Source organism: Lepidochelys kempii, chromosome 13, assembly GCF_965140285.1.
Source record: "Lepidochelys kempii isolate rLepKem1 chromosome 13, rLepKem1.hap1, whole genome shotgun sequence".
Lineage (NCBI taxonomy): Eukaryota > Metazoa > Chordata > Testudines > Cheloniidae > Lepidochelys > Lepidochelys kempii.
Window position 1 is genome coordinate 30,610,966 of NC_136392.1, and position 25,852 is coordinate 30,636,817.

General features: G+C 44.1%; 1 protein-coding gene across 6 annotated transcripts in view; it reads right to left on the bottom strand.

Annotated features, from left to right (window-relative positions):
* Positions 1 to 9,768: 9,768 nt before the first annotated feature.
* The window catches only part of RALGAPB (Ral GTPase activating protein non-catalytic subunit beta), a 111,321-nt gene continuing 95,237 nt past the window's right edge, over positions 9,769 to 25,852 (bottom strand). For all 6 annotated transcript variants that reach the window (XM_073309965.2, XM_073309966.2, XM_073309970.2 and 3 more), the window contains 7 exons: positions 25,383 to 25,548; positions 23,433 to 23,555; positions 21,172 to 21,308; positions 16,210 to 16,318; positions 15,903 to 15,981; positions 15,044 to 15,192; positions 9,769 to 14,243 (listed from right to left, as the gene is read on the bottom strand). In XM_073309965.2, coding sequence (XP_073166066.1) covers positions 14,050 to 14,243; positions 15,044 to 15,192; positions 15,903 to 15,981; positions 16,210 to 16,318; positions 21,172 to 21,308; positions 23,433 to 23,555; positions 25,383 to 25,548 — 957 coding nt within the window. In that variant the 3' untranslated portion in view covers positions 9,769 to 14,049. The remainder of the gene's footprint in view (positions 14,244 to 15,043; positions 15,193 to 15,902; positions 15,982 to 16,209; positions 16,319 to 21,171; positions 21,309 to 23,432; positions 23,556 to 25,382; positions 25,549 to 25,852) is intronic.

A 25,852-nucleotide genomic window follows, 5' to 3' on the forward strand; every position in this document is an offset into this window, starting at 1 on the left:
CTGGGAGTTTTTTTGCTCGCTCGTTGACACTGCTCAAGTGTCCATCAAAAAAAGGTTAGGACAAATGAAGCCCCACAGAAAGACCTGGGCGATTTAGTATGACCTTAGGAAGCTGCCAGTGGACAGGGAAACACTCCTGAACAATGACACACACCTTCACTGGATGCTGACCCAAGAGTAATTTTCAGATGTCAATGATAAAGGCCTGTATGTCAAACTGAACAACATCTGTCACATTTTGCAACATGGGAAGCACTCTCCATTCCAACTTCTCCAATTCAGTCGTGATTCAGAGCTGACAGACACTTTTCCTAACACGTGGCTAGCTTTGAGGGTTCTGCTCACTCTGCCCATCACAGTCACGAGTGGTGAGTGCAGCTTTTTGAAGCTCAGGCTCATTCAAACATATTTTGGATCAACGATTGCTGATGACAGACTGATATCGCTTGCTATTTTATTGCTTGAAAATGCCATTGGCCAGTCTTTGGATTTCTCTGACACTGTGCTTCAGTTCGTGAGGGCAAAGGCGAGAAAAGTGACCGTTTGATCTAAAGGACTAGGGGTTAACATTCTAAGGCTATCATAGGTGCCAACTTCTGCTGGCACGGGTGGGTGCTCAATCCGCCTCTGCCCCTGCCCATTCCAACCCCTTCCCCAAAGTCCCCGCCCCAACTCTGCCCCCTCCCTGCCCCATTGGACTCCTTCCCCAAATCCCCACCCCGGGCCCGCCTCTTCCCCTGAGCGAGTGACGTTCTCACTCCTCCCCCCCCCCGGAGTTTGTTATGCCGCGAAAGAGCTGTTTTGCAGCGGCAAGCACTGAGAGCTGCGGGGATGTGGCGTGCTCAGGGGAGGAGGCAGAGCCAGAATTGAGGTGAGGTGGAGGGGTGGGGTGGGCAATGTTCCCTCTAATTTTTGACAGGCTGTGTGCACAAAAATTTTTTTCTATACAAATTGTTGTGCTTCTGTGCGAATTGTTTTGCGTGTGGTGTTTCGCTGGGTGAGCAGGGTTTAGGATCTGTGTGCGAGCACACATGTGCACAGCTTAGAGGGAACAGGGGGGAGAGGAAGGGAAAGGAGCTTGGCTGCCGGTGGGTGCAGAGCACCCACTAATTTTTCCCCATGGGTGCTCCAGCCCCGGAGCACCCACAGAGTCGGCGCCTATGAAGGCTGTCGCTTACTGTAACACTATTTAATATTGGTCCAGCCAATGTTGGTGCACAGTTCAGTTTCTTGATGTTGGTACATTTTGGTTATTCTTAAAATTAAAAAGTTTTTATAAGCTTGGAGGAAACCATTTTTTATTTGCTTATACATGGCATGAATAAATACAGATTTACCATCTTCTATGACAGGGCTAAATCATGCATGCAAATCAAAGTTGTGGAATGGGCTGCAAATGCAATAAAAATTAAGGTATTCCAAAGTTTAACAAATGGAGTGGGGGGGGTCACTGAAGATGCTCCTTGCTGGGGCACCATTTGGTCTAGGGCTGGCCTTTGTGTAGGAGAAATGGGCAGCAGGGTTGGAAAATTCTGCTATTACCATGCTCAGGCCCAGATCCCGAAATGTATTAGCTCCCTAAGGCCATTGAAATAAATCACTGATTTCAGTAGGAATGAGATGCCCAATACCTGTGGGGATGTGGGCCCCAGTGTCTATTCTAGGGCTGTCAAGCAATTAAAAAGATTAATCGCACTGTTAAACAATAATAGAAACCATTTATTTAAATATTTTGGGATGTTTTTCTACATTTTCAAATATACTGATTTCAGTTACAACACAGAATACCAAGTGTACCGTGCTCACTTTATATTTATTTTTATTAAAAATATTTGCACTGCAAAAAACAAATGTACGAGATGAACTGAAAAATACTAAGTACTGCAGGACAGCGTCTTTATTGTGAAAGTTGAACTTAAAAATGTAGAATTATGTAAAAAAATAACTGCATTCAAAAATAAAACACTGTCAAATTTTAGAGCCTACACATCCACTCAGTCCGTCTTCAGCCAATCACTCAGACAAACAAGTTTGGTGACAATTTGCGGGAGGTAACGCTGCCAGCCCTGCCCTAGCACTGGGATCAGAGCTCTGCTCTGAGCCAGACGTGGTGCTGCCCAGCAGGGAGGCACGCTGGGCCCCAGGCAAGGTGTCAGGAGAGCACAGCTGCTTTAGCAGAAGCTTCTGGAAAGTGAAACCTCTTGCCTGACTGACCCAGTTCTCTTTGATTAGCCTTCTTGTACAACACTTCAGCTGCTTTTTCCTTGCCGCACCCTGCCGAGAGTTCTTGAATGTGGAAGCTGGGCAAGGGCATCTCCAGGGCAGACGAGCAGGTCTTTAGTGCAGCATGTATCTAAAAACTTAGAACACTTTTTCAGTACAAGCCAAAACCTTGGTCACTGGGCCTCATTCACTTCCTGGGTTGAACATTACAGCTGTACCGGTCACTAACATCTGTAACCTTGCCGGGATTTGGTCAGGGAGTGGCAGCGGCCCAGCGCCGCGGCCTAAGCGTGCTCTATTGCAATGCCTGCTATTGTGAGCCAGGCTTCAGTCCTGGGGCTGCCCAGAGTGCCGTGACATCAGAAACATTCTGGCTGTCACCCAGGAACATGGCCCCATTCGGACAAGTCTCGGCCCTGATTTTCAGAGGTGCTGAGCACCTGCAGCTCCCAATGAACCAGGCCCTAGCTGTGGCGCCATGGCTGGAGTCTGAATGCCGCCTCTCGCTGTGCTGGTGCTCAGCATTGTACCAAATACAGCAGCACTGCAGCACCCCAGTTAGAGATTAATGTCGCTTTCCGCCACAGCAGAAGGCAGCAGGTGGAGGAGGACGAGCGCAGTCTCGGCTGACCCATTGGCACTGGGTTTGCGGCAATCATTCTTGCTCGTACCCTGCAAGCTTTGTTATTGACATTTTTATAACTATTGGCTGCAGGATCCCTTCCGAAATGACGACGCCAGATAATGAAGCGGTTTTGTGACTGCATCTTAATTTACTGACTCAATGTCAAATATTCTTCTCTCTATTGCACAGTGGGGTTTTAATAAACAACACTGCTAGGCTCAGAGCTAGCTGCAGCTCTTTGGGGCTGTGCTTTACCGCCAGCAGGAACTCATTAGATGAGCAGCAGATGAGGGAGAGGCTTACACAGCTGTGCAGAATGGTCGTAGTATGGCACAAAAGTCAGGCCAAGTTTATGGACTGGCTTTGGTTTATAGTTAAGGTGGAAACCCTGCAAAACACCACACTTTCACAGGGAGCTGGCACCCAGTCAAACATGGCCATCTCAGCTGACTTCTGCTTGGAGTTTCTGGGTTTCAGGGTTGGAGACTCTGGCTGGCACCAGCCAAACTGGAGCCCAAGATGCCTGCCCTCCCTGGGCACAGGTACCACTCGCTTTCACAATGCTTCAGCAGACTTAATATGGAGGTAGGTTTGCTTACATAATGAGGTCCCACCAGCTCCTCCCACAGCTGGAGACTTGCAGCAGCACCACTATCTTCTCATTCGCCGTCTGGAACTCCACACAACAGATTGTGTACTAATGCACTCGCCCATATCAAAGCTGTTCAGATGAATGCCAAAGTGATGCCCAGCACACCCTCTCTGTGTATATGTACAGAACCAGAGTTGATATTGGGCAATTATCAGCTAGTAGCTGTCTTGTCTTACTTGCCAGAAACTTTTCAGGGCTGACAGTCAGGAACATGGACAAATTCTGTTAACTTCTAGCTTTAGCACCTGATTTTGAGAGGAGCTGTTGCCTGCAGCTCCCACAGAAACAGCCCTTTAGGGTATGTCTACACTGGAATAAAAAACTCGCAGCACAGAGTCTCAGAGCCCAGGTTTACCAACTCTGGATTGCAGGGCTCAGGCTACAGGACTAAAAATTGCAATATAGACCTTCTGGTGTGGGAGGGATTCTGGGATCTGAGACCCACCCCTCTCACCAGGTGTCAGAGACAATGAAGGTACATTTACATAAAAGGTAAACAAAACCCATTAACCTAGTGAGTGAGGGAGATTGCCGCTTAATTATAAAGATGGGATCTGAACCTCAGATGCTAAGAATTTGACTCAACTGATTGTATACAATATTACTGTATTGTCAAAGTGTATCAATTAAGGTCTTCTATGAAAACTAATGACAGTCTGGTGATCAATATCATTGTTAAATGCATGTATTAGCACAATAGGAGGGGGTATGGTACTCACTGATATTATGCTTTGAAGTCTGTGACCAAAAGGGATTTAAACCAGGCATGTCGGGGGAGAGGATACCCAGGTTTTTCTCCAGACAAAGGAAAGAGGTCAACACCTCCAACCAGGTGTGGCCACATTCAATGGGCTCTTCATTTGTATTGGAGGTTGCAGGAAAAAAATCATTTGCATTGTAAAAATCACCAGTGGGGGAGAAGACAACATGGAGTCTAGACCCCATAGCCTGGTGTCCACACCCAGCAGGGAAAAGGAACTTTATCTGAGTTTACTTTTGAAAGAAAACATTTTTCAGAGGTTTACTAGACGATTAAAAGAAAGGGTAGAGAACCCGACAGGGGTCCATCATTTCAGGCGGGATCAAGGGGCCAGAGCTCTTGAAATCACAGAATGTTGGGCCTTCAATAGAGGTGAGAAACCTGCTTAGGCAAGATTATAACCTGCTGAAATTAAACAATAGCCACAAAGAGGCGTGGAGAAGCACAGACTGTGCGAGTCCTGTCCAAGTAGAAGGCCAGTGCCCTGCAGGGAGTGCAGTGTCCTGTCGTCAGCAGTGGCATACAGTGTAGTAGGGAAGACCAGAAGATGGATGGACTGGTTGAAATGAAACTCAGAAATGACTTTTGAGAGGAACTTAGGGTGATGGCACAGGGAGACTGTGTGTGGGGGAGGTCAGCCATCCTGGCCACCAATTCACTAACTCGCCAGGCAGAAGTGATGGCCACCAGGAAGAGAACCTTCATGGATAGGTGGGTGAGGGAGCATGTGAACTGTGGTTCGAAGGGAGGCCTGGCGAGGGCAGATAGCATAAGATTAAGGTCCCGTGAACAGTAGGGGGTAAGGACTGGCAGGAGCCAGTCAGGCTCTTCGGAAACTGGGTAGTGGTAGGGTGGGTAAACACCAACCGTCCGTCCATTGGAGGGAGGAAGTCGCTAAGTGCTGCAAGGTGGATACAGATCAAGCTGAATGCGAAGCTTGAGTTCTTGAGCTCCAGCAGTTAGTCTAGAACAACAGGCAAGGAGACGGCCTGGCGGGGAAGGTGGTAGCATTGCACCCAGGAGGTCAAGCACTTCCACTTTGCAGCGTACCATCCCCACATGGAGTCCCGTCTGCTGATTATAAGTATATGGTGGACTGGTGATGAACAGGAGTTGTCTACGTGTGAACCCCATCCAAAAACCAGGCCGTCAGTTGAAGTGGGCCTGGGTTATGGTTTCAAACCCTGCCATTGTCTTGGGTGAGTAGGTCCGGCAGGGTGGAGAGGCTGATTGGCGGGTGGGCAGACAGTCTGAGTAGATCAGGAAACCAGAACTGTCAGGGCCAGGCAGGAATGCGTGGCAAGCCAGGTTGACCGCCTGCAGCTCCAGCATGTTGATGTGTATGCGCGCCTCCCTGGGGGTCCACGTCCCTTGTGCAGCACGGCTGGCTAAGTGTACACCCAACTCCACCAGGGAGGCATATTGAGAGTGGCAAACAGGGTGGCTCTGAACACCTTAGCAGGATCAGTCCACCAGGTGAGGGAGGCATGGCCCCAACGCAGGACAGTCGGGGACGAGGCGATGTGGTGCGGGCAGACGGAGAGGAGCCATAGCTATAGATGGCGCATGTGGAGGCCAGCTTGTGGCATCACAGAGGTGCAGGCTGCCATGTGGCCGAGGAGGCAGAGACAATGGTGTACCGTCATGTGCAGGTTGCGGTACAGGGTTATCACAAGAGCCGTGAGGATGGTAAAGCAGTCTGCCAGGAGGAAGGTTCTCACTACTATAAACTCCAGACACTCTCCTATGAAATGGATCACTTGTGTGGGGAGAAACATGGATTTCACCTCATTGACACAGATGCCTCGTGAGGCAAGGAGCAAGCAGAGGGTGGTGACAGCTGCCATTGTCTTGGCAAGGAATGGCAACACCAGAAGCCATTGTCCAGGTAAGGGAACACAAAGTGCTCCAGGTAGCGAAGGTGGGCTGCTATGACCACAGATACCTTGGTGAAGACCCAGGGCCATGGCAATGCCTGAATTGATGCAGAAAGAGAAGAATTTGCGATGGGCTGGGTGGACATCAGTATGGAAGTACGTGTCTTTCTTGTTAAGGGCTGCAAACCGCAACTCCTGGTGGATGGAAGGAATCATGGAGGTGAGCCTCAGCATATGGAACTTAGTTTTTCTGATGAAAGTGCTGAGTAAGTGGAGATTGAAGATAGGGCGGAGGCCCTCGCCCTTCTTTGGGTGAGAAAGTATGGGGAGTAGACGCCCTTGCCAGCAAAGTGGGAGGGCAAGGGTTCTATGGCACCCTTCATGAGGAGGATGTCTGCCTCGTGTTGGAGGAAGGCATCATGGGTGAGGCTCCTGGGAGGGGAAGGTGAGGAACTCTCTCTAGTAGCTGCGTTGTATGATCTCCAGCGATCCGTGGTGATCTTGCCCCATTGGTGGGCAAACGGGGCAAGACGGCCCCCAAAGATGGTGGTGGGGGGCTGTAGAGAGTGAACTGGAGGGTGGGGGTGGGGGGTCATCAGCCATTTTGTTGTCCACTCACGAGTTTTGTGAGATCGTCCTATAAAAGTCTTCGCAGTCAGCTTTTAACTTAACTCTCTTAAATACCTGTTTATCAGTTTACAGTTTATCATCTGTAAACTTTTAAACACTTCACTGTTCACCTTTTTCTAGATCATTAATGACTATGTTGAACAGCACTAGTCCCAGTACGGCTCCTTGGAGGAACCCCACTGTTACCTCTCCCTATTGTGACAACGGACCATTTTTACCATTTGTTTCCTATCTAAGTCTTGGAGCGCTGGGGAAGTTCCAGAAGACTGGAAGGAAGGTAATATTGCACCAATTTTTAAAAAGAGTAAAACAGGATGACCCAGGTAATTATAGCCTTGTCAGCCTGACCTAAATCCTGGTCAAGCTAATGGAGCAATGGATATGGGACTCGATTAATAAAGAATTAAAGGAGAGTCATGTAATTATGCAAATCAACATGGATTTATGGAAAATAGATCCTAGTCAATTAACTTGATGGGGGGGGGGGGAAGATTAGAAGTTTGGCTGAGAAGGTAACAGTATTGATGTAATATACTTTGACTTCTGTAAGGCTTTTGACTCGGTACCACATAATATTTTGGCTTGGTCTACCCTACAGTTAGGTCGAGGTAAGGCAGCTTATGGGGACCTAATTATGTCAGTGTACACACCACAGCCTTGCTCCCAGCGATGTAAGTGCCCTACTACACCAACAAAACTCCACTTCCACAAGAGGCGTAGGACTTATGTTGGTGTAGTTAGGGCAACACAGTATCCCTGTAGACTCTGCCTTACTAATATCAGCTGTTGGTGGTCATTCTTGTCAATTTCTTGTCATGGAGCCGTGAAATTGACAAGAAAACTGGGATGTCACACCTGGGTGGGTGGGTGGGTGGCTCCAACTAGAGCCCAGCTGCCAGCCGGGCTGGGCCCACCTCGCTTAGAGCCACGCTGCCCCCCTGGGACCCAACTCCCCCGCGTGGCTGCTGCCGAGGCTCGCTGCTGGCTCCCAGGTGGGCCGCACCCTGGGCTCCCTAGGTGCTGCCTGCAGGTTCCCTTTGGGGAGCCTGTTGGCCGCCCAGAGGCTCCCAGCTCCCTGCAGAGACCAGGAGCTGCTCAGGCTCTGGGCATGGAGCTCCTTGCTGGGAGCCCACCCAGGCTCCTGACAGTTGGGAACAGAGAGCTGCGGGTGGGAAAGGCTCCTGGTGGGGAGCTACATGTGAAGCTCAGAGCCTAGTAAGGATGCTCACAACCAACGGAAGGAGGGTAGTGTGGACATGAACCAGTTACTGCAGTGGTTGTAAGTTGACCTAACAGTTTCTAGTGTAGACACGCCCTTTGATTTAAAAAAACGAGAATGATAAAAAATTAACATGGTACACATTAAAACAGATTAAAAACAGGTCTCAAAATGTAATTGTAAATGGGAAATAGTCCTCAAGCAGATGTTTGTAGCGGGATCCCAGAGGGATTAGTTCTTGGCCCCAAAGTATTTAACATTTTTATCAGTGACCTGGAAGAAAACATAAAATGATCACTGATAAAGTTTACAGATGAACTAAAAAATTGGAGAGTGGCAAATACCACTCTTCATTATTTACCATTCTGCAAGTTTTTGGGTTAAAAATTCACTAATTCAGCACGACCTGGATTGCTTGGTAAACTGGTGCAAACAACCAGTGTGTGTTACTAATATGGCTAAATGTAAATGTGTACATCTAGGAACAAAGAATGTCAGCCATACTTACAGGATGGGGGACTCTACCATGGGAAGCAATGCAGAAGAAGATTTGGGGGTCATGGTGGATAATCAGCTGAACATGTGCTCCCAGTATTATGCTATGGCCAAAGAGCTAATGCGATCCTAGGACACAATCAGGGGAAGCTCAAGGAGGAGTAAAAAGGTTATTTTACCTCTGTATTTGGCACTGGTGCAACGCTGCTGGAATCCTGTGTCCAGTTCTGGTGTCCGCAATTCAAGAAGGATGTTGATAAATTGGAAAGGATTCAGAGAGCCACAAAAATGATTAAAGGGTTAGAAAACATGCCTTACAGTGATAGACTCCAGGAGCTCAATTTTTAACTTAAAGAGAAGGTTAAGGGGTGACTTGATCACAGTTTAAGTATCTATAAGGGGAACAAATATTTGATAATGGGCTCTTCAATCTCACAGAGAACGGTGGAACATGATCCAGTGGCTGGAAGCTGAAGCTAGACAAATTCAGACTGGAACTAAGGTGAAATTTTTTAAGAGTTAAGAGTAATAAAGCATTGGAACAATTGTCAAGGGTTGTGGTGGATTTTCCATCAGTGACCATTTTAAAATTAAGATTGGATGTTTCTCTTAAAGATCTGCTCTAGGAATTATTTTGAAGAAGTTCTCTGGCTTGAGTTCTCCAGGTGGTCAGACTAGATGACCACAATGGTCCCTTCTGGCCTTGGAATCTATGAATCAAGACAAGAATCCACAGGAGAAATTTGAGGCACAGACGATTCACACTGAATACCTATCTGCTGTCCAGTGTCCAAGGCAGAACACTGAATGAACCGCCACTTCTCTCTGATAGTGCCATGGTTCCCAAGTGTCATTTCAGCAGGAATGCAGTACCTGGTGGTATCTCCCTTGGACTGACTTGAATTGCTTCCAGGGACAAGGCTTTTTAGGTTGTGGCATCATGACACAGAGCAAGGCTGGCCCTGTGGTTAAGTCAATACATCTGGACTTTATTGCAGACTCTGCCATAGAGACCATGTGACACTTTGCCTTTCCGAACAGCAGTTCCCTGTGTGTAACAGGGTTGTAGTGAGCACAAATTACTGTACGTTTGTGAGGCACTACCTCCCTAGATTGTGGCTTGCGGGATCTTGGTTTACTTAAAGCCAAGCCTGTGCACTGTAACCAGAGCTAAGCTACAGAGCAGCTATTTCAGTACCTCCATTAGTTAATGCTGACCGTGGCATGTTGGGTGAATGTGTTGGCTTGGACAAAAACGTGCTCACAAATTGAACACCACTCAGGTACTAGATAAGAATTTCTTTAAAATTTATTGGACTAATTGTGTTACATTCAATATTTGATGTGTTTCTTCTGGACAAATAATTGGCCTAAATACATACAAGCCTTTGTGCCTTCCCTAAACAAATAAGAGATAAAGTACTAGAGACAAGGGAACATAGTTCACATCTTCATATTTACAGTTTGCCTTTACTTTACAACTTAGCGCCAGTAATATTTACAGAAAAATACAATAGAAACAAAAAGATCATGTCTTGGCAACATACAGAAGTTCACACAAAGTGTACATGATTTTAAGCACATGATACCTGGCAATCGCATTTCAAACCAGTCCTGCTAAAACCCGGTGTGGAAACAGTATACATTTGGTTCCTTCAAAAACATCAACCTTTAAACGGTGTGATCATTGAATCACATCTAACTTTTTCTCACCATTAAAAGTCAAATTTAGTTTGCTATCCTTCAGGCTAAACATCCAGAACACTGCATGAGAGAAATACACAGCTATCTGTTGTGAAGCCAGTGGTTCGATTAGTTAGGCTACAAAGGACTAGCTTCGCTTCCTACAATTTCTCTGAGGATGCTGTCCACAAAGGTATCTAATCTTTCACTGACATGGATTTTCCCCTTCATTTGCTGTAAATTTGTAATACCCTTAGTACTTTTTACAAAGATACTTTATAACTCTTTAAATGAGATGTAAGATCCTAAAATTATTGCAACTCTAAGACAGAAATGCTAACAAGATGACAGTATGTTACCTTTTCTCAAATTCTATTGAAATAATTTATCATTAAAAGGATACTCTCAGTTTAAACATTTTTACAAACCCCAAACAGAATGTTTTCAGGGTATAAAAAGGGAAAAAAGGAATATTTAAATTGAGACCTGTGTAATGTTTGTAACCCAAATATTGTAGTGCTATCCTGGTGCCTGAGACTAGACTGAAAATAAACTATACGCAAGTGAAACAGTCAATATGTTGTCTAGCAAGAATGAAATGCAAGTAGTAAGTAAGCCATGTAAGCGTTAAGAAAATTTTGTGTGCGCGGAGGGGAGGGGGTTAATTTTCAGTTGAAATAATGTATGGTGTTGTTAGAAACATGTGAGGAAATCTGGATTTTTAATCTGCCAGTGTTCCTTTAAGCATGGCCAAGTCAAATCTCTCTTATGTGGTCTAACAATTTGGTGGTAAATACTCAGGGTGATATGCTGGATCTACTAAGGAGTAGTTATGTATTTGTGTAATCACTATAGTTTTATATTGGACAGTGTTTCTCTAGAAGTTCTACCCTTCTCACTATTTCAGACAAGTGAAAAACCATTAATGGCCAAGCCGTAACAGTCACGTGGTGACGTGTTAAACAGCCAATTGTAAAACCAAATTAAGATTGTGTCAGTAAGGTATAAAGCCCTGTTGCCCAGGCTCTGGATAAATACAGCAGTGATACGGGTATGCTCATGTCTCAGTTGAACTTAGAGACTCAAAAATAAACCATGAAATGGTCTTCACCCAACAGCAGATCTTTAATCTTTCTAAAAGTAAAACGTGAAGACTATTTGGCTTTCTTGGACTGAACATCACAAAAAATACCCATGTCCCTCTCAGTACAGCTGTCTTGATGTTTCAGACTCTTATTCAGGCCTGAATAACGGACAGACGGATGTCTTTTGCAGCTCATTAGTCTATATGTGAACTACTGGCTTTATCTAGACTATTCTTACATTGGTCAAACATATATGGTGGTTTGTTTTTTAAAAACAATTCTTGATAATGTGCAGACATTTGATTGCTCAACATGTTTATTACACCACTTCAGTATACATGCACTGGTCATGCCATTTAATCCGTGGACTAAATGTGTTTGGTCATATTAGATCAATAGGTACATAAAGACTGTGGGTAAATTTAGTGCTCATGCACTGAACGAGCATTGGCAAGATGCTACACAAGCTTCCCTCTACAGCTCTACCACTGGACTTCATGTCCGACCTGCAGCAACCCCTTTGCTATTTGAATCCTGGGCATGGCAGGACAAGCAATCACGCAAACGTTTGCAGTGTTTCTTTGTGGTCTCATTTTTCACTTGTGATCCACCTGGATTTGAACCCAGATTCCCAGAGGTGAGTTACTAGTATGCTAGCCCACTGTAAGGAGCACACTCCATCACCCAACCCCCCCTTTGTCACAGCCTCAAAAGTTCTTTCAGGTGGATTTTTAGGGCACTTTTTCAATTTATTCTTTGTAAAAGACCACTTCTTGTTACATTAATATTGTGCGATGAAATACTTTCCTTACTAAGCCTGTTTTGAAGTCAGAACTGTTGCAAAAAGTAACTTTCAAAAATAGAAAAGTTAAATAAATATCAAAACTTATTGTGATTTGCATTAAAAGTCTCTGAATGTCTTTTCATAATCCACATTTCATGCTACAGGCCTGTTTTACTTGGGACTAAAATATGCATATTTAACTGTGAGGTTAGGACACAGAAAAGGGAGGGTCTACGGTTCTGAAGAAAACGTTTGACCTGTGCTCACTAAAATGAGGGAATAGAGGAGTTTAGAGCTTACAAACCCTCTCCTTGCTGTAAAAGGCAACTGGCCACTTTCATCAGTCCTTAGGAAAGGAAAGCACTTTCAGAAACAGTAGCCACTACTTGAGATGAACAAGCTGAAAGCACAGTGTCTTTATAGTATTTTATGTTGAATTATGAGCTAGATGTGCAATAGTCACTACGAAGGGGCTGTGGCAGCCTGGATCATCCCAGAGTGGAAGAGAAAGCACATTCAGCAGGGTGACTGTTCTTTAGGGCATAGTTCAACAGTTTGAGGAGCAGTCTGACACCTGCACAAATATCAAAGAGTTAAACATTCTTTAATGGGCAAGCCCCCAAATCTCTTCTCCCATTTCAGCAATAGTAAAGCAAATGTTCTGGACCACACTCAGAAATATGGTTCCTGGTAGCAGTCCTTGTACATACAGCTATCTAAACAGACTTTCTGGAGAGTGTCATTTTTTGATCTGATGGTAAGCAAGCAGGCAATTTAACCATTAAAATGGGTTATTTAGTTAGCGGCATAAAACCAAATTGTATTAAAACCAAGTGACATTTTGCAACAGACTGTAATGCCTTAGCTTTGTTTATACACAAGTGCAAGACAACTCGGTTATCTAGTAGAAAAAAATTCTTGAAAGTAAGGTAATCTCAGGTTTTCTGTGTATACCTGGTATAAGTGTAAATATGCATAAAACTCAGTCATGCCGAACACCAGCAGTAATTCTGGAATTTATTGAGAGGTAACTATGGAATCACAGCACTTCAGCTATGGATTTTGTGACTTGATGTTTATGAACTAACCTTTTTCTCCTTCAGCTTGTTATAGAAGTTGAATGCGCTCCGTCAAAGAAGTCTCTTCTATTGAGTTTGGAGGTATTTTTAAGAACTTCTATTTAACTCCTTACGGTGGATGGTTAATGCTCCGAGATGGGGTCTCTCTTCCCCAGCAGGTGTGAAGGGAAGATGACTCTGTTCCTTTCTTCTTTTGTGCATGTGAGCATTTAGACAACTTTCATTCAGATGTGGGGGCCAGGTTTATTTGTATTTCATTTTCCATCCCCCTATGCAGAGATGGAGGTGTGTCCTTCTCACTGGATGAGATATTTATTTGTTCTTTCCTCTAATTAGGTGAGAATGAAGGTTGTGCTAAGAGATGTTGTTTTGAGTATCCAGGAGGACTGGTGAGGAATGCAGTGGTTGGTTGTGGGTGGGTGAGCAGGCAAGGTAAGTTAATATCCCAGCTACCATGTTCTTGATTTCATGTCTTGCAAGGAACTGGTCTCATGATCAGTTCTTGAACTGAATCTCCTGGAGCAGCGAGGAAGGAAGCCCCAGCTGTTAGTTCCTGAACCTAGCCTGGAACCCGTCATTTTCTGTGAACATGGGAGGCTATCAGGGCTGTATTCAAGCCTCTCTCAGACATACTTGCTATATTTTTTCTAACAGAATGGGGAAATGTTTAAATGGTGAAAGTGGTATAATTTCTGCCTCCTCTTGTGCAGGGGACATGGAGTTCCGTTCAAAGATGTGGTCTTATTAGGATGTTGAAGGTTGGGAGCCTATTCATTCCTGACTCCTCCTGCATGGTATCCACTGAGTCATTTCTCTCTACTCTGGAGGACTGAGGGGGAGATTTTTTGCAGGGTGGTTTGGGTTTTTTTGGTTGTCTAATTGTTTCGATTACTGTAGCCACCAAGCTCTGATCTAATTGTCCTGGAAGGATAGTGGTCTAGGGATTGCAGTTCTTGAGCCCAACCTCCTGGAAAAGTGAGGTATAAAACTCTGGCTCCAGCTGCTTGTTTCTGTATTTATTGACAATGTCAGCTATTTTCTGTTTTCGGCGGACATGTGGAGGGTTGTATGAATCACTTTCCAGCCTCTTTCTCCGACAAATATTTATTATGGTTTGTCTCACTAAGAAACCTGAAAGAGAAAAAGCAGAGTTAAGTTTAAACAAAATCAATCCCAGTTCTTCTCCTCTGCTTTCCCAGCTAGAGGACGGATATTTCAATCCGGGCTCTGTCCCAGCTAGAGCCCAATGGCAACTGTTGTCAGTGCTCTGGGTAAGTGACCCTTGTTAAAGGGTAGCTAGTGAGGAATCACAACTTTCCACCACCAAGAGGCCCCTTTGTTATTAAACATTATTTTAAAAGCAAATTTTCAATGTAATGCTTTAGAGATTGCCTGTTGGGCTCCTCGTTTGGCTGAAGCAGGGACTGCATGAAGGGCCACATCTGCTATTCCTTGACTGGCCAGCAAAAGAGAGTGGTTCGTAAACGGAGTCTCAGCCACCCCGAGTGAGGGAACATACTGCCTGCCCCGCTCTCGCAGTCCCAAGGGGCTGAACGCACCACCTCTACAGCATGTCGGCCCACCTGGGAGTCACGGGGAGCTGCAATCCTGCCCAGCTCTCTCGCATGGCAGTGCAGAGAATGAAAGTACTCGAGTGTGTAAAACTTAAGTCTGTTAAGGCCAAGTTCTCTGGGCCACCCCACCCCAGAGGCACAAAGCGAGGGAGAGACTGACTGCTTTTCTCTACCTGGCGATTCCCCCAGCATGGGGGAGCCCCAGTGGGAGGAGAAGTGGCTAAAATCATCATTTTATTTTCAAAGTTTTCAGGCTGTTTGTGATATTTGAAGATTTAAAAGAAAGATGATTGAACAGTCAGATAGCAAAGGCACTACTAGGTTCCCACATATACCCTTTCACAAAACAGAACTTACCAAGAGCTCTCCTACTAACTATCATTCCATCCACCAGGGGGATGACCATGTTGAATTTCCCAGTAGCGCCTTGCACTTTTATCCTGAATAACCCAGTGTTTAAGGGATGGATGAAAACCACAGGAACTTCTCTTTCAGGAGTGGTTGATCTAAAGAAAAAAACCAAACCACTTGTTAAATTAGTAACACAGAGACAGTATTTTGAGAGAACATTTAAGGGAAGGGGAAAGGAGACAATGTGCTTAGCAAGAACACTCAGAAATGGTCAGTAAATAAAACAAGCTTTTCTTTGTGCGAGATGGTCAATCACATTGTACACCACATAGCTGCTGAAAGTGTCACAACCTTTTAGGACGCCAGCAAAAAGGTGCCCGTGAGCCTGGCCAATAAGAGTTTCCACTGTCCTGTGATCTGTACTTAAGAATGGTGGGATCACCTAGAATGCAGCGTTTAGAGATCTCCTTCTGTGACAAGATTCCAAAGTGCTGCAGACACCAATTTAATAAGTTTTAAGCCATTTTATAAGTGAGTAGAACAGAAGTCGAGAGGGTTCGGTGGCTGGTCACACAGCCAGAGAGAAAACCCCAAATTGTCTGATTCCCAGCCTCATAGTCTAACCCCTGCAACAGAAGAGTCCTTTCATTAGTGGCCAGAGAAAAAGAAAGACTGAAAAACCACGTGAAGAACCTCACTGCATCATTCTGAACAAGACCGCATCTTTGACGTCGTTCTCATGCAGCTGTCTTAAGAAAACTGAACAAAGCTAATGTAGCCAGTCAGGAACTATTTTGAAGCCCCACATAAGCGATTGCTCGCAAAAAGTAGAAAAATTTTAATGAAAAGAAATTCGAAGTCATACCTTAGGGAAGTGCTACTATTTGATGTAGTTTCTACACCAGTGCTGGTCTCAGAAACCAGATCAGAGAGGGGAAAGTTTTCTGGAAGAAAAAGAGGTTTACAGTACAGGTTAAGTATTCACTTATACAAATTTAGACAGAAATCAAAACAACTAAGTTTAGATAATTTAAATGCAAACTACAGTGGTAAATCACAATCTACTATTTACCTAAAAACAAAATTCTCTTTAATAAAATATTTCACATACAACTCAGTTACTGGCCCTGTTATTACATTAATTCATTATAAAAAGCAGAAGTTCTACACACCTATATCATCATAACGTTCAACCCAGACCACAGACACCTTGGTTTCAGGTCCCATTGGTGGAATGGTCCGGCCCTGAGGCAACTTCTTTGATCTGGAAGTAGGACTGAGCTGTTTTGAAGAAGGGTAGAGTACAGTGGCATTTACAAAACAATGAAAATTAAATTAAACATTTAAACAAGCAACAATACTGTAGTCACTCTTAAGACATTTTTGGACATCAGAGAGACAAGAGGTGCACCACTAGGATGCACATGTGACAGCCACAAGATGGAGCTGTTGTTGTTTAGGCTACAGCTTTCAGGGTAGTTTTCAGCCTATTTCAGTATTAAGCCATGATTTGGGGGTTTTTCCACACTTGGTTTATAACACTTATTTTTATTGCTTGGGAGGTTAACACTGAAATCTGTTGAGGAACATCTCTCCGTTTACTTTGTTGCTATTGTCTGAGTTCAACTAGTTGAACTAACATCCTGGTTCATGCATATAAACACTGTGACATACTCCTGTGCTATTATGGAAGCCTACACATCATTCTTTGCAGCCCACAAGCTATGATGCTGCTCCGAAAACGGCAATGGGGTATTGTATCTTTCTTGTCTCAACAACTCCAGAGCAAATTTGCTCAGTTAACAAATAAAAAGATTTTTCTTAATTCCCTATATTGCAAACTCATTCTGGAATTGAAAGCTGACCAGAGTTCTTTCTGGCTCACCAAAAATCAATCAAAGATTCTGCCATCAGTTTACACATGATCAGCCCCGCTGAAAACAGACACAGCTGTAAGTAACTTAAGGTAGAATCTGATGCTGCAATGGGAACGCAGCTCAGAATGCTGGGGATGATGTGTACAGCAGAATCCAGCTCCTTTTCCCATCGCTACAGGGGATCGGCAGTGCTAATGGGAGCAAAAGGCAGTCAAACTTATTTTAGTCACTGGAGTGTGGCCACAGAAGTGTGGAGGAGGAAGGAAGAGCCAGGGAAGGGGCATCAGACCTTTTTAGTTCTCTTACTGGTGTGCCACTAGCTAAGTTACCCTCTTGTGCCTCATTGATTCCCCTGTGCCAGGGCGTTGCTCAGAGACACTCAGAGTCAAGGTTTTTAAGATACTTGAAGATCCTATAATGAAAGGTGCTAGGAAGGCAAAGGAGTGATATGAAAAATATTTCACACCTGTTAAAAAAAAGTTTGACACCTCTCGCCTATCAAACCCAAATGGTTTTATTTTAACCTTTCAAACAGATACACACACAGTCCTGTAACAGTGGAGGGAGATATTTTCAAATGCATAAAAGGCAATTGGACTTGCAACTCCCATGGACTTTCAAGGGAAGTTGGGTGCCCAGAGGTCATTGGCCATTGAGTGCTTTGGACGTTAGAAGAGATTTTGTTCTGAACTAAGTTATGAGCAAGGAAAACATAAGGCAGCCAGTTGGAAAATTCCATCAATTTGGGGTGCATGTGTGGGTGGGTGGGTGCGCTCTCCCCAGGGTTACCTGCCAATTGTGTTTCTTAGGGAAACAATGTTTTTATGTAAGAGTATCTAGCCCTTCAGGTTCCTGAAGGCAGTCATCCAAATGTAAATGGAGATAGCAACAGCCTGGAATCTGCAGACACATGAGCTGGAGGAGGCGGCAGAGTTCTCATCATACTTGGAGCAGCTGGCAGTACAGCTGCAATATTACACTGAGATCACCAAGGAGAGAAGGCAGTAAAATGGGCCTATTCCATGGATTCATACAATAAGCATCCAGGTCAAGATCATCAGGAGGGTCTTGGCACCAAGCTAGTCTTTCACATTTCCCTCTCCTATCATGTGCCACACTCTGGATGTCATACGACCTACACTTGTTTGTGACCAGCCACTGGGAAGTAGCTCCTTGGCAGCTATTTCTCAGTGGTTTGAGATATTTGTATTCAGTCACTGCATCAATACACAGCCTAGTAGATATAATTGCCTAGTTGTCAACATTAATCTTACCACTGCTGATTGTACCAGAATTATCCTGTTCTAATGAAGTTGGATAAACCTGACACATCTTGGTGATCCTTCATTAGAAAGGATATTCTATCGTAATAAGGCTGCAAGTGAAAAAACATGCAAAAAAAGTCTTCTGTGTCTCACTAATTTGGATAACTGACCATACGAACACTACTTTTACCCTATTATTTTTAGACAGTAATATTAGGCAGATGTTGATCCCTCATTGTGGTAGGCAGGGGTTAGTGATTTTCTATAGAAATACATCCAGCAGCATCAAGACAATACTGATCAATGGACCCTCATCATTCAGGGTTTGGGGTATGAGACTCTAAAAGCAGATAGTGCCATGCAGAACAGACAATGTCAGGAATAATCTTGCTAGAGATCGACTGTCCCTGGTCATAGCATTCAGACATCTCTCCATAGTTATGGTTGCAGCTAGTTCAGGGCCCACTGCTGCAATCTGATCTGTGCGGGTGGGCAGACAGGCAGACCCTTGCAGCCACAAAAACCTCTACTGACTTCAATGGGGTTCTATTATCTACATGGACCAGATTACTGGCTCTGGGCTTTATGAAGCGCATTTTGATTCTAGTCCTCCCCTTCAAATACCTTTAAAAGGTTAATTGGACCTGAAAGTTTGCACATGCTGTCTTTAGCCAAGAAACATGTGCTTTTATTTTCAAAGTTTTCAGGCTGTTTGTGATATTTGGAGATTTAAAAGACAGATCACATTTTTGAAAATAATGTTAATGTTTTTGGTCACATTATCTCTCAAAAATGGTCAGTCAGGAAACTTCAAAACTTGTCAAATTCAAGAGTCCTTGAGGAGATGCAATGTCATCTGAAGAGAACTGGGGGTTTAGGGTCAGAAAAACACAAAATTTAACCCTAACTTAGAATGTCCAGGCTTTCTAATGGTTTTAAAAACACAAACTATAATGTTTGCTTACTGTCTCTACCTAAGCTCCAGTTTGGCCAAGTCTTGTGCCCTGGAATATATGCTGCAATAAATGTAACAATCACTTACCTAAGCTTCTAGCCTGTTACCTTGTCAGTTCTCATAAACTAAGGCGACTGGATATGGACAGAATTGACACACTGACACAACAACTAGTACAGTTGGGGTAAAAAAATTGCCTGTCCCCATCCCCTCCCATTCTGGTTGTATGTGGAATGATAAAAAATGTGGGCATTTCCTAACTCCAGGATCAGAATAAGTATACAGCTCTACTCATTAGGAAGGACATATTCTTCCTCCTCATATTGCCCTGATTCCCCCTGCGATGACCAGCCTCCAAAGGGCAAGGAAGAATTGCATCTGCTTCTAGGCTTTAGTTACTGCAGCGACAACAGGCTCTCTGTATGAGGTACTCACAAAGCGGCATGTTTAGCAGGCATTTGTTTTTAAGTGGATAAACATGTCAGATTGAAGTCCCTGTGCTTCTCATTGACTCAGGGAACTAGAGACCTAAGGGACCACTGAAGTCAGACCAACTTAAAGATGGAAGTTTCATATGCTACTGCCTTACATAAAGAAAGGTTCTTTGCAGACAAATATACATGGAAGGCAATTGCAATTAGTTACATCATATGTTTTATCAGCTAATGCAATATATACCTTAAAGCAGAATCAAGAAATTTTGTTTAAAATGTTTAAGGTCTCAAATCAGTAACTGAATGTACTGTGACAAGGTTGGGCCAGATGGCTACAGGAGAGTAACAGAAGGCAGATATATTAGCCCCAGGCTAAGTAGGTCCCTTTTCCCTGGGTAAGGTAACAGGGAAGGTTCCAGAACCATCAGGAACCTTCTGGAGACAATTAAGATGACAGGCCAATTAGAACACCTGCAGCCAATCAAGAAGCTGCTAGAATCAATTAAAGCAGGCTAATTAGGGCACCTGGGTTTAAAAAGGAGCTCACTTCAGTTTGTGGTGTGTGTGTGAGGAGCTGGGAGCAAGAGGCAATAGGAGCTGAGAGTGAGAACGCAGAGACTGTTAGAGGACTGAGGAGTACAAGCATTATCAGACACCAGGAGGAAGGTCCTATGGTGAGGATAAAAAAGGTGTTGGGAAGAGGCCATAGGGAAGTAGCCCAGGGAGTTGTTGCTGTTGCACAGCTGTTCCAGGAGGCACTCTAAACAGCTGCATTCCACAGGACCCTGGGCTGGAACCCGGAGTAGAGGGCGGGCCTGGGTTCCCCCCAAACCTCCCAACTCCTGGTCAGACACAGGAGGAGTTGACCTGGACTGTGGGTTCATGAAAACGGCCAAACTGAGGGCTGCTGTGAAGCTCCAAGGTGAGCAAATCCGCCAAAAAGCGCAAGACCCACCAAGGTAGAGGAGGAACTTTGTCACAACACGTTTAGACTTTGGGCCAGTGTTTCATATAAGAAATGTGGTTTCTACAAATCCCTCACTTACAAAGTTATGACAGGATTGGTTTTGTACCCACCATAAACAGAACTCTTCCATGCTTGTAATTTCAGCAGCTGCTGCTGCAGGACTCAGCACCTTGAACTTTACACATGTACTGTAACTAACATGGGATTTTAAACAGAGCAGGTGGGAAAACTTTGCAATTTCAATACATACTGGTCCATTCTGAATTTCTACAATATGGGTTAGATTCTAACCAGTTTCATAAGTACGACATGCCAGTTTTCTTTGGACATGTTTCATGAGTTTGGGATGTAGACCAAGGGTTAGAATATTTAATCTAACCATAGGATTTTAAATATGTATATAAATACTATGACACAGCAATCTCCTACTGCTATTGCAACTGTGGGCATCAACAAAATCAGAACAGAGACTCCAGATTGCTGTTAATAATCACTAAGGCCTATTGATGAAGAGTTTCAAATACTAAAAAGCTGGATTACACATATCAGTGCTATAAACATCTACTGTATTTGCTGTAGAAACATAACAATTTGCACACAATACAGCCCTTTGCTGCAAATGATACATTGCCTTACCCGCTGCGAGGAATTGAGATTGTCTGTATGATTGGGGAAGAGTTCAAGTGTCAGAGATGGCTGCTTTAGTATCCCAGGCAGAAGATCCATGTTAGAGTCACTTTCTTGGTCTGAGACATTGCTTTCCAATGAATCAGCTGAAAGCCAAAAGGAAGAGGAAAGAATGTTTTCCTTCTGGCAAAAAAGGTGAAGTTTAAGATTCTGAAGTTAAATATGCCCATGATTACTCAGAGTACACAGCAATGCTACACATATTGCTAAAAATGGGACAGGGTGGGGAAAAACATGCCAAATCCAACCAAGGGTGTGAAGAAGAATGATAAGAGAAAAATATCAAAAGCTTGTTTCAAAGAAGCACTTGCCTTTTACAGAGCCCTCTAGCCGGTGTGTCATTAAGCTAGTAACCCCAGCCAGTTCCACAGAGAGTCAACACTTCAGTCAACAGAAACAAAGGCTGTTGAATAATCTAATAAGACTACCATGACACATGACCCTTGTCCTTCATTAGGAGGTGATCAACAACCATAGATTTCTCTGCAGTCTTAAAGTTATGCTCAGGTCTCAAGCCAGACTGATAAGGGACAAAGAAACTGTAGGAAACTAGAGGACAGTAAAGTTAGCCAGTCACTGCTAACCTGATCATCCACCCTTTTCCTTGGCAGTTTTCTAGACAAGGAGGAAGTAGACCACGCTTGACATCAGGAAAGATGGTATCTTGAGCAGACTCTAAACTGACTGGCCCTTTGCCTTCACAAAACAGGAGACCTTGACAATCCTAGTTAACAACAGATCCAAGCACTCTCTTCCCCCCTCCTCCATTTTTCAACAGCCATGTGTGGCAAGAGTCCATCTCCCAGATGGTAAAGAGAAGACCATTCACCACATTCAAAACTTTGGTCAGCAAAATGTGATACTTGACCAAAGCTAGCAGTCGGTTTGCCACCTTTTGTTCTAACACTGCAAATTGTATTTGCAACACATACAGGATTTTCTTTCACTATTTATTTACATTTACATAAAACAGAGTTAGTGCCTATCCAGATACTTATATAAATCTCAAAATACTAGATTTCCAGTGAGACCTGAAGGTCAAGAGACCTACCTATTTAGGATTCTGAGGGTGGTGAATTAGCGTGAGCTCTAAAATTCAGGGCCCCTCTCAGAGAATGCCCTGCCAGTGAGTCTGGGAGCTCTAGAAACTGAGAGAAGCTAAGATCACTAGGCATGGGGGGGAGGGGGGTCTGCTTTTGACAATGTCCCATTAGGTTTCATGTTTCCTATGCAGTACGATTTCTCACCCTCCAAGTCTAGCATTCTCTCATTTCTGAATTCATCTGAGATTTCATCTGGGTACTGGGGCGCAGCAGAGAAACAGTTGGATGGAATGGGCAGGGTTGGTTGGTGTGGCAGCTGGATTAAGTGAAACTGTAGTTAGCAGAGCATGGAGAGGAAGGTTTGGGTGGAGAGGGAAGAGCGTGCGTATGTATGCATGCTCCGGTGGAGTGGGAACAACAGACTGGAGGAGAGATCTAAAGGGAGCCCCGAGAGAGAGAAGCTGGAGATTGGGCCAACAGGAGCTAAGAGACAAGGTGTGTTCAGGGGAGGGGAGGGGAGGGACATCTGGCAGTGCAGATAACAGCACAACCACCCTTTGATCCAAGAGCGACTCCACTGCATATTTTGGGGTAAAGGGTTAGCAAATGCTCTAATTCTTGGAGCGCATAATTAAGCGGGTATTTCTCCAGGCACGTCCTAGGGGCACATTATCCAAGAAACCCCCCCCCCCCCCCCCCAAAGCAATCCACTGCCTGCAGAGCTGCTCTGAACTCATGAGCTCAGCAGACAGGTGCATATTGGAATCACAGCCACCGTGCAGGGGCTGCCATCCCCTATTCTACGACAAGCTCAGGAGACTGCACTCCTGCAGTGAAAACCTGACTGGCCGCTCAAGGCTTGGGCTCCATCATACGAAGGAGTGGGAAATAGATGATATTGCCACATCAGGATTTTTCTTTTTATTATACATTTTAGGAACCAATTTTGTAACAAATCACTTACAACTGACACCGCTGATTTGATCCTTCCCCCACATTTATTTAGTGAAGAATCTGTATTTGGGGCTGTGTTTCTAACTGGGGCCTCTGGGTGCGCCAGTAACATAAATATTAAATTATCTCTGTTAACACAGGCCTGGGTCAAAGAAGAGCTATGTAAACAAAGTGTTTTTAAAAACACACATGGCATGTATACAGTGATCTTACTTAAGGACTCCACTGGGGAGGGAACAACGAATGCTATTTCTGTAAGGGCATCAGCATAATACAGAACCTTCTTCTGCCCATTGAATATGCTCGGTCCAGTGTCTTCTGAAGAAACAATTTCATCTGAGAAGGAAGAAACAAAAGTTAAGTCAAAAGAAAGAGCTTCACAACTCCTTATGCACTTCACCAGTAAAGGACTTGCAAGCACCAGGACTCACCTGGGGTAAAGGAGTAAAAGAAAGAAGTTAAGATGAAAGCTGAAGTGCACACTCAAATCTAGTTATTACCATGCAACAACCACAGCCGTGGCAATCTTTAAAATTGCCTACTTATCCCCTTCCGTACTTGCTTACTAAGAGTACAATTAATCCCTGGCCATATTGCAGTCTCCCCTCAGATATTTGTGGATAGCTATGTTTCCTCCCCTGAATGAATGCCCTCAGCTCTCTAAACCTGCCCACTCATTTCATCATTAATAGCTTTCCTCTGGTGGTCTCCAATTTATCTCTATTGACTGAAATGTGGTGGCCAAACTGGAATTCAAGATTCCAGCTATGGCCTAGTCAGAGCAGAATAGTTTCCTCACTTGTTTGATACTGCTATTACTACAGCCCAATAAAAATACTAGCCTTTTTGCAACACTGCATGGTTGGCCACTCAGTTATCAACTCATCTAAACTCTGTACCAGGGCTGTCAGACATATAGACCACAGACCAGATCCAGCCTGGATGATATATTTGTGGCTCTCATGACATTTAGGCTCCCCAGAATCTTGCCTTTACATTTAAAGAAATGGTTTGAGCCATCATAGTTGCAAAGAAAACCTTCCAAAGGTGAACCAAGTGTAAACCAGCACACCGATGTCTACCAAAGTCTCTGGACAGCCTGATACAATATCTCTGAGGGGTGTGAACTGCCACGTTCTCCAGTCATCTCATTGGAGCACCAACACTAAAGCCCAAGAATACGTCAGCCTCCACACTGCATTGCTGACCATTTGAGCTGACAGAACAGGAAAATGGATGGGAATGAAGCCAGCAGGGAAGTGAGAGTTGCTGCTAGGAAGAAAAGCAGAATGAAGAACAAAGAACTCTCACAAAGAAAGGAAAAGGAAGAAAAAAAGAGGAGGAGAGAGAGGGCAGCAATAGCAGTGGCCTAAAGGCAGCAATTTTTTCACTGAATGATACTGAATGTTACAATAAGGGACTAAATATTAAACATAATTACTACATATAGGCTGCATTCTCCTACTGCTCTCTCTTCAAACACCCACTGACAGCAGTGTGGGAACTAAGGGAGTATGAAGTCCTGAATTTATATCCTGGCCAATGGACCATAATTAAACATGGAATCCGATCCTCTCGTTATAACGAGTTTGACACTCCTATATGGTACTTCTGAGTAGCCAATATTACCCTAGTCTATATTTTTGCTATTCCTTTCTATATGAACTGCTTTTAAGTTTATCTTGATCAAATCTCAATTTAATATATTTACAGTCAGTTTCTCAAGTCGCACAGTACATCCTGTGCACTGAAACACATGTCAAACCTCTGATTCTATCTGAATATTTGCTTGTATCACATCACATTAAACTCCACCCTCCATATTGTTAATTAAAATATGGAACAGGCATGGATGCAGAATTGACCTGACTCAATATCTCCTCGCAACTGTACACAAGAACATTATTGTTCTGTACTTCAGGTTTGTGCACTTCAGACTTAACTTTAAATAAATAGCATCATTAAAAAGAAAAAAAAAAAAGTCTTGGGTATAATAAAAGCTGTACACCAAATACTAGCAAATGTAGGCAGACTTATATGGAAAGAAACAAGATTTACAGTGCTCCAAGGAATTAGTACATCCCGAAGCAAGAAATTTCAACAGCCTGTGCATTCTGAAAGAGCCACAGAGTTACAATTCACTAAACAAGTACCAGATCTTACCTTGCTCAGGTCCCTCTTCATCACTGCAACTGTTAATGGACCAACTTGTTGAAACATGACCAGTCCAACCAGGGTGCTTTCCCACATCTACGGCCCAGCCAAGAGACAGCAGGAATTCTAGGAAGTGTGGCTGAACATTTCTGGAAGACTCTACATTCTTCAGAATCTGCAACATATTCCAATTCACAATATGAACAGAAAGCTGGAGGCGGCAGTTTTCACTGAAGTTTTCTATACAGCAAATGTGGTGCTGACAAAACGTCCTCTAATCATACCTAGAGCAGTACAGCCTTGGCCACGTTACTCAGGTGCCTCAGTCTGGTTTTAAAGAACCTCTCTCTCTCTCTCTGAGTGACAATAGTTCAGTCTCCCTGACTCTTTCATTTCTCTTTGCTGAGACTGAGGGAGCCAATTACAAGTTGATGAGTTTGTTGGCTTTGTTTTGGGCAACACCGACATTTCCCACTCAT